This window comes from Sitodiplosis mosellana, unplaced genomic scaffold (assembly GCF_009176505.1).
Source record: "Sitodiplosis mosellana isolate CC-2019 unplaced genomic scaffold, AAFC_SMos_1.0 Smas_scaffold_6150, whole genome shotgun sequence".
In the NCBI taxonomy this organism is placed as follows: Eukaryota; Metazoa; Arthropoda; class Insecta; order Diptera; family Cecidomyiidae; genus Sitodiplosis; species Sitodiplosis mosellana.
Window position 1 is genome coordinate 3,176,296 of NW_022601391.1, and position 12,626 is coordinate 3,188,921.

The 12,626-nt window shown below is 34.3% G+C and overlaps 1 protein-coding gene across 2 annotated transcripts in view; it reads left to right on the forward strand.

Moving 5' to 3' along the window:
* LOC129574158 (kinesin-related protein 10-like) overlaps nucleotides 1-12,626 on the forward strand; it is a 47,168-nt gene that overhangs the window by 30,918 nt on the left and 3,624 nt on the right. For both annotated transcript variants that reach the window (XM_055455664.1, XM_055455663.1), the window contains exons 4-5: nucleotides 2,558-2,630; nucleotides 6,690-7,056. In XM_055455664.1, the coding sequence (XP_055311639.1) occupies nucleotides 2,558-2,630; nucleotides 6,690-7,056 (440 nt within the window). The remainder of the gene's footprint in view (nucleotides 1-2,557; nucleotides 2,631-6,689; nucleotides 7,057-12,626) is intronic.

A 12,626-nucleotide genomic window follows, 5' to 3' on the forward strand; every position in this document is an offset into this window, starting at 1 on the left:
TGATAAATAGGGTACCAAAATTTATGGGAAGGTCTCACCTTTCAAGTCATGTAGGTTTTTATCATAATTTTAGAGCTCTTAACCAAATTTCACTGTGATATGTTGATAGGCGCTACCTTAGACCTACCAAAATCGATAACTTTCTTATTCACACGTCATCCGGAAAAAGTAATGATGCAGAAATGTTTGTTTTGAGGTCCTCTAAAATCTTGCATTCAAAACCCCAATGTGCAACACAACAACTTTTATTTTGTCACACGGTGTAATTAGAGCTTATTAGGCATACTGACGAGACGCTTTCAGTGGTCTGTGTCTGAAAATCAATTTATGGTGGTCTGAAATTGCATTTTATCTAGTAGAAAACTCCCATTGAAAAATTGAGGAGGAAAAACAACAAATTTTAATATTTAATAAAAAATCACAGTTATTCTGAACTGTACTTATTCCATGTGCACCGTTATGTTACCATACGTACTTTTAAATGGAGTTAAATAATTGTTATATTTTTGGTGCCATTCATGATTGATGTCGCAGTCGAATAAAGTGCAAATCATTCTGTACAAGACCTCGTGACCAACGTCCTAATATCATATTGACTTCAAAATAGAATGATTCGTGTCATTTGTGATTTCCACAAATCTCTTTATAAGTCATTCGATCGATCAACCGCTGAACAATCGATCAAATTAAATTCCAACATAGAAACAAGATTTTTTTTTCTTCTATTTATACATTCTCTCGGTGAGAGAAATGAGCAAAAAAATGAAAACAGCTTCCATGCAATGTTGTCAATATTTTTTGCAGTCTATAACAATCGAATGAAACAAAAGAAAATGCAAATTAAATTTACCCCTCGAATATGCATATTTCACAATTTTGTTGAGCAATTACTTCAAGTGGTTAGCGGGTTGTGGTGAGTTTAATCGAAAAACGGTGGAAGTTCAGCCATAATTTTATTCATTCAGCTTTTTTATGAAACGAAGGTAATTTAAAGGTACGGAAGAGAAGAAGAGAAGAAGTTTGCCACGAAAATCGATATTGCATAAATGCCATAGTACTTACTCAAAGCAATCGCAGCAAATGAATAAATGAATTCTGCAATTCTTCTCATTGATATTAACATATCAATTCATGACTAGCATGATACAAAGACAAATAATCGATCATATATGTATATGTTGCATGGGTATTAAATACTTGTCCTCAGTGAATAATAGCCGACTCGTATAAGATATGCTCCAAAATTTTGCACAGCCATAAAAGCTGACTCACTGTTCTCCAGATGCAGTTGAATTCAATAAATACCTTTCAGTGTTGTGCGAGATAGATGACGTTTTGATAGATATGATTCACACTCGTTCACACTGTACTCGCATTTATCATGAACATTATCCAACTTTCCAATGTGAATAGTTTCAATATTTCATAATTGGCAGATTTTGTACACGACATTATTTGAATTTGCTATGAGCTTCGAATCATAGCTTTGCAGGCGAAATGGAAGTATTCTCATATAATCACGAGCACCAAGTTGTTGATAGGCTTGTGGGTGAATTTGACACAATATGCTATATAATTTCTTAACCATATGTCAACAAAAAGATCAACTAATAATTAAATTGAGTGAATGAAATGCAAATAAAAAGACTTATTAACGACAAATGATTCGAAAATTTGGCAGTTATCCGCATAATCCAATAAGCAATAATTTTTGATATTATGTCGTTTCTGTGTCGCTTTTAAATTGGTAAAGTCAACGATCATACCGACTTATGTCTCTTCTAGACGAAATCCGTGTGCGAATACACCGATGTGTGCAACGCGAATTTCAATCAGCTAAAGCGTGTTTATGTTCCTTTCAAGCGTACAATTAAATTGAAAGTGTGTGCTTAGAAATGGAACCTAACGACGTTGATTGATCATGCCAACGTTTATATTACTCTATTGAAAATATATGTTCGTGGTGACGTTGAAAGAGAAAATAGCCCGTTAACATAAAAGTCGTTTATTATGTCTGGACGTTGATGGAATCGAGTTTATCAACTGAAACTGGTAAAAAAAGTGTGTGTATGTTCAGCGTGTGCCAAATTTGATTGTATAATAGTCCCGAAAATTGGCATTGAGATGTTGTGTTTAACATTTGCATTTCTTATGCAATAAACTAAGAAAATGGAGAAGGAGACGAAGCAATAGAACCAGGTATTGACGAAAATTTAAAACAAAATTGATTATCGGACGATATGGATCGTAACCAGATTTGCGAGTTTGGTTTCACCTTGGTGTAACACCTCATGTTAGGCGAGACAATGTGATATGATGTGTCGCCAACTTCGCGATCACCATAAATATCCAACCAACGATAAAACAAGAACGTCAGCAGAATTCCGAATGATCGTGGCTAGAAATGCTCTTTAAGACTAAATGAACATGCATAATTTATAATGGAAATTAATTCGCTTTTGGTCATAAGATATGAAATAAATTACCCTATAGATTAATTTGCCAGAAATGTGATTTTTATAATTTTTTATTTCTCTGTGTTCACTTCTCATTTCAGAATTGGATTGTGTGGCTTTGAAAATCCGATGAGAAGTCCAAAAACGGACGAGCTTAAACGCCAAATCGGCCAGGTAATTCAAAAAACAATTCTTATCAATCGAAAATGATGCATTCTCATTTAAGGTACACATTATTCAACTCTTTACTGAATGAATTCGCAATCTCTATTTTATGGGATCGTTTACGAAAAAAAAAACAATTGTGTGCCTAATGAACACAACACATAATCACGCTGTGCTATATTCGTATTAGCTTTAAAGTTGAATAGGAAATTGCAAGCCATAAAAATATTCTGTTCCAAGCAGCAAATCAATTATAGTGATGTGTGAACCTACTACTGTGTGATCATAATGTAATCGTAATTCAATTTTTAGCTCTCATTTCATTTGTACGAGAGCAAAAACGTAGCACTGGAACATATTGCATGATTCTTAGGTATTAACTGTGTGAGCTGCAAGTCTTTCCGAGTGAAGCTGTTACGATTTCAGACAGAGAGAGTGAGAAAGAGAGAGAGAGAGAGAAACCGACTTTTGAACCAAAACAATAACACAACAACAACGACAACTAAAAAAAACAATTGCGTAGTTTTTGTAATGTATATATACATATAATGTACGGTTGTTTTCAAATCTAAGAGGAATTTTTTTTTCTCCATATTTACTTATTTGCCTCACCTCTCTCTCCACGCACTGCGGTCTCTTTCTTCTTTTTGAACCAATTATTCATAAATGCTTTCCCATGTTGTGCTTCATTTGTTACTAATGTAATAATAGCACATTGCCAACCATAGTATGTGTTTATTTCTACCGCAGTCGCGCTGGAAATCTTTTGCGAACTGTGAAATGTTCGCAGATACCTTTGTGTATTGCAATTGGCAACGCCATTGGTTGTAAGCTAATGCATATTTTGAATGTGCTAACGAAATTGGTCACAATTGGCACACTTTTCGTTATAGTGTACTTGTGCTCGGTATTATTTATTTGCGCGCATGTGTAGCATAATGAGGAATCTCTGTAAAAACTGCAAACTAAAAAAAAACACGAAATAATCTACTGAAATGTATAAGAGGAGAGAGAAAAAAACGCAACATGAGCTCCAACTGAATGGGATAGTAGCACCATCAGCTCTTACAAACGCGTATTACATTTTTTATTCGATTCAAGGTTGACAAAATTGATACCATACTATTCCAGTTATTGGACTTTTTTTTCGTTTGTCCTAACCGCAAACTTTTATAAAATCGGTTGATTATTTTTATGTTCGAGCAAATCCAAGTCGATTTCATCCCTTCCTTCTCTTGCAACGTAAATTTAATTTAAATCAGAACAAACACAGCTTCTTACATATAACACACTCGTCACTTGCACCAATGACATCTAGCATATCGATGAAAGGGACTGTGTCAAAATTTCAGCCGTACTCTAGAGAAAATATACATAAAGTTAGCAATTGTGCTTATTCTACTCTGTCAGGAGGTATCAACTTTATCTCCAATTGACAACATTCGTTGTTCAAACTCTCCGCTCGGTAAAATCTGTCTGCCAAATGCCGCTAAGATTGATATTCATTGTTGTGTTTCGTGCTCTCAAACCGTGAATCATTCCGTTTAATCCAACCATACGGTATCCATTATCCCGTATGTTAGCAGTATCTTGCTCAATTTTTCATATGCTTCCTTTTATTTATAATTTTCTTTGTTTTTGGTTTTCGTTTCGGTTTCGGTTCTGGTTTTAGTCTCTTTTTCTTTACACGATGTCATTGGTCGCAAATACCTTCATAATACAAGATCAAATTTACCGTCGAATCATGCGCACAAATCGCAGCAGGCTATATTAATTCGAGTTTGTATGTAGAAATATGCAAAAGAAATATGTATATATGATTTCTGTGTGATTGTTTAAGTCTGGTAGGTTTAATAGTTGATTCTTAAGGCTATGTCGGCGCTTTTTTTCACAGTCCATTTGGACGAACGCTACTCTTGTTGTTCGATGCTCGTTGCATATAATAATGTTTTGGTCTATTGAGCGTTTAAAAAAAAACACACCCGCGAGCAATCGAACTGGTCGAAAAATACAGGCACATATATGTATTCGAAAGGATCTTACCTACAACCGATATGCTGACTGATAAAATAAATACGTACGTGCGCGTTGTGCACATTACACAAAGCAGCAGTCAAAATAGTGGAAAAACGATTGCTTAGTGTCACAAAAATGCTTACAATAGACTCCGTCAATTTTAAGACTATGTATTTGTGTGTGTGTGTGTGTGTTTGTGTATCTGTGTATTATAAGCGAGACAGGGAATTGTCTTTTTCTAATGGTCGAATTATTGCGATTTAATTTACGTATTCTTCGTCACACATATTTTGAGTTGCATACTAAAACCTTTCATTCACTTTATATATTGGAATGGCTTTTTTTACGGCATTTCACTCGTTGCATTTTACTGTGTGTCAGTTGCTGACACTTGGGTATGTTTGTGCCGTTTCTTGCAAATTGCGCAAAATTCAGAATGTTTTCCTTTCGTTTCGGCTGTTGCTTTGTTTTTATTTACTTAGAATTGTATACGGGTGTTTTTTTTACTATGCTTCATAAAAGCACATTCAATTTCGATCGCTTAATCGCGCCTACAACTCAATATTGACGAGTCTTTTACGCTCTACTTCGATATATTCGTGGTTGCAATAAATTCTTCGCATTCCACAAATATTTCTTAGGCACACATTTTGTAACAAACACACACACACACACACAATCCGTTATATGTGTATATGAAAATGCGATAGTTTTGTGGATTTGATGAATGCTCTTCGCTTCTTCAATATGGCGCCCAATAAAATCACATTTTACGAACTTTTCCCCCAAATTTGTGAAATAATAATCATTGGAAATGTTGGATTCATTCGTTTCATTTGGGAAGTCACAATAGGCAAGTAGGTTGATATGAAACTGAGGCAGCAAGTAAATGATTCAATGAAGACGAATCACCTTTCATTTTTTGTATGTTTTGATTTAAAAACACAAAGAACAGAAAAAAATATTAAATGCCTACACAAAATTGGCAATCATTAGAAATGCCAATTTGTACAGAGTCACAGAGAATGGAACTCATGGAGAGTTGAAAAAAATGCGTTTTTAATTAAGCAAACAAATGCTCGCCCACTCATACTCTCACGTCATTGCAATGAGCAAGGTTTGCCACCAAATGTGAAGGAAATATTCATTCCAAAAATTATAGAAAATGAACTGAACTCAGTAAGATCAACTTGGATTATAAGATCCATACATATTCATTAAAAGTTACTGTTTCTATATTTACTATCAATTCTAATTTCATTTTTTCAAACACAAAATTGAATCGCACAAAAATTTGTTCGCGCAAAAGAACTATATTTGAAACTCCGTTACAACTGAATAACTAATAAAATCCTCGTCGTACGTAGACTATACATTATTTCAATAGCATTAAATTGAGTATACGCAAACCAATTGGCATTCATTTTTGACTCACGAAATGTATTTAGCTAAGCAACAAAATGAAACACTCATGCAAACACAACAGACACACTAATAAAAAACAAAATTTCAACAATTAAAAGTCACACAATACTAAAAGCGACTTGGAGCCAGCAGTCAAGAAGAAATCGAAAGTTGAATGTCAATGTGCCTTAATTCGATGTCGTTTGGATCATTTTGCTTTTCGAAGAATTCAATTGTCTTAAATTTACTATTCGAATCAGATTCGCATGAACGAAAAGAGTGATATTTCATCAAGTTCAATTCGAGTGAAGTGGATTGAAGTGAAGTGATTCAATTTTGTCTATTGCCATCAATTCGATTGTCTGTGCATGTATGTATGTGTATGTGCGTGCACTCATTTCGTACCACTTGGAAATTCACTGCACGCATTTGATTTGGCTAGTCGTTTCGATGCCGTTACCAATTCAATCGCAAGATGTAGCGACTTATTTGTGTGTACTAGATCTTAAAATGGAATCCATACTCATTTCAAGGTTGATATTGTTCACATGGAAAGCGCATGCGAACGATTTCTCCCCCGAGTTTTGATCATTTTGAAATGGTTTTTATTCAATTCATGAATATTTTCGTTTTTTGTTCTCTTTGCAGGGTGTGAAAATTAAAATGGATGATGCCGGTAACATTTTGATACGTCGCTATTCGCGGAGCAATGTTTATATAAAAAGTACCGCCAGCAGTTCTAAAGATGAGACGGCCATTGGCAATGAAATTCTGAAATTGCCCAATCAAGCGTTGGAAATTGAAAAAATTTCGAAACTTTTTGATGTAAAAAAATTCCAATCGAATATAAGCCGTGAATTGAAGCAAGCTTATCCCGATCGGCGACGCCTCGAGTTACAGTGTTTGTCGGCCATATCGTTTGTACGAACCGAAACCGATGTACTGGATTGTCCAATATGGGTTCTCATTTTGAATGTAGTTGCCATGGACATGTTGAAAAGTAAAATGCCGCCAAGTAAGTATTTTTATTGAAACACTTATCGTTACATTCAAACCTATTGACAATGGCCATAATCTGTCCAACACTATGCCTTAATCGAAGCGGCTTATCAACAAAACAAAAATATAAACAAATCTTAAATTCAAACTGATAAGTCTTGACTTTGATACGTTATTCCAAAAAGAATGTGGTCCATTTTCGATATTGAAATGCAAAAACAGCAGACGTTCAGACCATGGTCCCAGATCAAATAATTTATGTGAACAAATATAACAGATGATCAACGGAAGAACCTAGAGATAAAATGTAGATCACTGCAAAAGTAATCAAATGGAATCATCATTTTCCAAACAAATGTGAAATATACACAAGAGGCACGCAAAGACCTTGAAGATCAAACAAATATATGTATATGTATATGCATTTTACAAGGTTAATCTATACGACACCCAAAAAATATCTTCAATGTGTATATATTGGTTTTCTTTGTGGAATAAAAGCGAAACCAAATAGAGCGATACACAAAACGCCGAAACAAAAGCCAACGAAGCAATGTGAACAAAAGCGACCTAAAGATGTATGTTGAAATTTATTCGGTCATGAGAAACTGTAAACTGGCACTTTGGTCGCAGAATGCAACGGTGTTTTGTGTGTTCGCAAAGCACAAATGTTGGATGGGATTTCTCACAATCTTCTACCGGATCGTGTGGAATATAACGCAAAACCGAAAAAAGGCAAAACACTCGCAAAACGTTTCATGTTTCACAAAACAATGGAGGTGAATAAATTGGCAAAACACTTGGTTTGCTCTAAATAACAATTTATAATAAAAACTGAAATAATTTTACCCATTTCCACTGTTCATTACATAATGTGGCCGACATTCATTTGGATTTTTATTCATTTTGATTACACTCCACTTTTGACATGATTTTAAACGATGTGTTTACATATTTTCCAAAAGAACTTCTTTCGAACATAGTATTATTTGGGGAGTAAATATTCTCATTTGCAAAAAAAATTGTATCTGCAAAGGACACCTTATATTAGCTTATCGATCAATATGGATGGAAAATATGATGAAAAACGAAGACAAAATCTTGTCTCATATCATTACACATCATAAACTCGATGTCACACGTAAATATGTAAAAATGAGCTTTGAATGAAAAATGCTCAACTTTGTTCGAACAAAATGTGTACTACTAATGTTCAAACATATTGCTATTGTAAATAGAAACAAATAGTGAATTATATTGCCATCGTTGCTGCTTCACTTACGTTGAAAGCTGACGAAAATTCACACAAAGATGAGTTCAATGCTTTGCTTTTGTTTTCCGAACAGGAAAAAAGACATAAAAGAAGAAGTCATTCAAAACCGCAACATATGCAGTGAAACTTAAGCGAATTCATGATTTATACTACACGCGTGTTACATGTGAGGTAAATCAAAAGTAACAGTTTGCCGAGCAGTAATTAATCAAAGTTATTGTTAAAATTTAGCTCACCATTTGGTTGACACGATATTTTCTTATATTGCAATTTCGATGCCTTTTACATTCAACCATGTGTAGAGCTAAACCGCACTCTGTAGCCACCAAAAATTCGATTTCGAATGAGAAAATTAGTTGCTCTCCAAAACAACCAATGAAACGGAAATAGCTAAAGTGTTCAACACGAAAAAAAAACAAATCACCTCATTTGCACCGCTTTGTTTCCATTGGTCCATTGTGCGAATATTTTTTAATTATAATAATATTGAATTATCAATTTGAATATACAATTAAAAACAAGTGCGATAATTATCTCGAATTCAATGCATTAGTTTGCGAGAGTCGGCATAGTGTTAGTCTGATTCCAAAACGTATGACATCGTGATCTCTGTTACTACCGATTACGTGTAGGATCATTGAAGTCAACAGTTAATGTTTCTGTCTTGTTTATCTTTCTATTTCAATGTGAACGGAAAAAAAATGTGCCATATAAAATGCTGATGATGATAAACACGCGATGATGCAAACCTATATTATTATTAATCGCAAATCGTTCTACTAATGTGAACACTTCTTCAAACTACTGGCAGTTTTCATCCGCTTAATTCAAAATGATTAGTTGTGATGAGTTATTTGATTATTTCACTTTTGCTTAAGTCAATGAAACCCAGTGCATTTTCGTTATAATGGCCTACAAAAAATGATTTGAACTGAAGGAAAGTTGTCATTAAACGTATGTGACTGTGTGAGGTCGGGATCATATCATCTTGAATATGGCAACAGTTATTTCAGTATGAAAATCGCACCGATTGACCTAATGATATTGACATTTTAATGCAAAACAAAATTAAAATCCATACTCTAATATTCGCCCAAACAACAACCTGACTCCGGCCAATCATGATTGCCATCTCAAAATAACGTCAGCCACAAACACCGCCATTGTCATTCTCTCGTCTTCATCATCTTTTTGACTTCATGCATAAGCAATCATTTCCATAGTAATAATTCAACTGATTTTACGAATATAATCTTCTCTCATGCAGCCGACGACATGACGAAAGTCATTTATGTCATTTAATCAGCTTCGTTGACTTCATTTCTTTTTCTTCATCTTCTCTACTTCGCTTGTTTGCCCCATCGACATCTTTTCTATGTTTAGCTATTATGCGGTTTGTCTGTGTGAGTAACGGCGTGGATTTCTTGAATATGCAAAATCTATTCGCATTATATGCCGAAAACTTTATCACATTACCATATTCATAATACGTTAATTTATCATGCACCTAAATTGAAAACTGAATTAGAAATAGAAAAAAAAACGTCTTGCGATTACTTCACTCTGACAGATTTTGCGAATTTGCGTATTTATTTGTGAGTTTGCGAAAAACTGAAAATTATTAAGAAATATGCAGCTACATGTTGGAGTTCAACATCGTGAGTTTACGCTTTAAAAAGTTTTACAATTGCATGGTTTCGGTTCAACGCAGATGCGAACCATCGCTCGACATCGCCGCGATCTTTTATTTACAACGTCATATTGGAGACAAAAATCATGCCATTGAATAAACGGATTAAATAAAATTTGATTTACAAAGTTGTCCGCTTGGGATTTTACATAATTTACGATGTCATGTTATCATCAAATTGGGAAACTCAAAACAGAACACGGCAGAAGATCAAAACACAGACATATACATGATACGCAATCTGATCCATCACTCTGATTGGCAAGTGCATGTCAAATTCTTTCGTTGTAAAACATTGTTCTGAGCATTGCATAACCATTTGTTATTCGAATCAAATGGCTTTGAAGGCTGCTTCGGGCGCTAAATTAACATCGTGTAGATTTTGCTTTTTTTTCTTCTTCGTACACAGTCTGGATGTCAAATGTGAAAAGAAATTGCATTCAAATGCAATCGATATGATCGCAAATTGGTCTTATGAAGCCATTTTTCATTACGACCCTCAAAGCAAAAATAAAATGTACATTTCAATCAGCGACAGTTTCACATTTTTGCCATTGAAGGCGTGCGCCAAATTATCGACCATGTTTTTTTTGTGTTTTCATTTTAGTCTATCTGACGTGATTCGTCAGACATTCGCGATACTTTGCATAGAGCGAACATAGTTTATTTAGTCCGTTTTGTCCACAAAAGCAATAACATTATGTAAATATTGTCACGATAGGGCAATAAATCACTCATATTTTGGTCAATATTTTGCTGGTAGGCTCAAAAATCAAACTCTTTCACAAAACCGTGATCGATTGTGATCTAAATTGATTGTCAATTAAATTGCTTTGTATGTCAAGAATGCAAGCCAAATAGAATACTGCTCTAGTTCTGTTTTTCATTTTCTTTCTTGCGTTATGGTAAACAATTCCGGATTTAAACTTTGAATTGCAAGTCATGCGCCGTCGTCATTTCAGCTTATAATTTGTGCACTCTTGTAGAAAACAACGATTAGTCCGTTACATGCTCTTTTCAATACAATTATTATTGACTACGAAGTAAAAAAAAAACACGCAAATTTTGTGATTGTAAACATTTTCTCTTTCTCCATTTAATCTTTGATGGATTGACCAAAGAAACGAAAAATACATTCACTCACCAAACATCGATATCATAAACGGTTATTTATCGGTTTTTGATTTGTATTTAATCACTGTTATTATACTTGTATCTATTGTTCCCGTTTGTTGGACTACATCAATTGTTTTTGTCTGTCGACGTTTGAATTGTTTCATGTATAGTTTATACATAATAGATGTGGACTACACTTTCCTCTTTTCTTTTTACACTGGCCAAAATTACCGAAAGTCTTTTTATGCGAACGCACGGTCACAAATAAGCAAATGATGATGGACCAAAAGTGCGTTAGCTAAGTGAAAAAAAAAACAATATTCTGTATTCATATTGATATCAGTGTCAAATACACATTCTTCGGTTCAAATTCATACACTGTGCCGCTAATGTTGCCTGTTAATTTGCTTTCACCAGTTCATTTAATTTGACCGATGGTTGCGTATCAGTTTTGGGACAGCAGCAGAGAAAAAAACAAAGAACAAAGACAGCCAGCCGTTCACGTATAAAAGTCTATATAGAAAAACACCAAGCTATTTATCTTACACAAAGAAATAGAATGTCATAGAAATAAGACGATAATGGCTTGAATTACATTCGATTTTTTTTCCCTGCACTGATTACTTTTCTTACAGTCTATGTTGCCCCCGTAGAAGAGAAAAAACAAACAAACCACAACTAAGGTTGCGATTACAATTTTCTCGTCATATTGTCTAATATATTTCCCATTTGATCCATATATCCCAGTGTGTGTGTGTGTGTGTGTATTGGAAAGGTTCAGCTGTGCAAGTCACATATCACATTTTGTTCAGTTCATAATCGATAAGAAACAAGATTTATTGATATATTTTTTTTTACTTCGTATATCGTTTCCGTCATCGTCATCTGATTAAGTATGACTTAAACTTTGATACAATCACAATCGTGTAATGTATTTCTGCTTTTTTTCGCTTCATACAAATAGATGATATAACGTTTTGATTTTGTGCGCGTTGTAATTCATTTTCATTCACATCGTAGTCGATTTTATTTGCTTTTTTCTGTTGTTCACTAACCTTATATTATTTGTGTTTCTTACCGCCGTCCAACATTTACACAAATGTATTTTAAGGCAATTTTCCACTTCTTCTTTTTGCAATCTCATACAACCGTCCATTGCAGTATCATATTCATTTCACTGGATACTTGCCGTGTTGACGAGCGATTTTGTGATCTCAATTTCACTTTGTCGCAAACAAATTTGTTTTAAACGTATTGTTGTGCCCAGCAAATTTTTACCGTGTCTCTTCATAGAGCGATTTGCTATCATTCCATTTTTGTAAACAGTAATACTTTCAATTCGAGATGATCTACACATCATCTTGGAGCTTCCAAGCGCTTAAAACACCGTACAACACATGTTTTCGCACAAGAGAAATTCCAATGGCGTTTGTTAGAGGACCTCAAAACAAACACTTCTGCATCATTAGTTTGTTCGAAACCACGTCTAGATTTTTTTTTATCGATT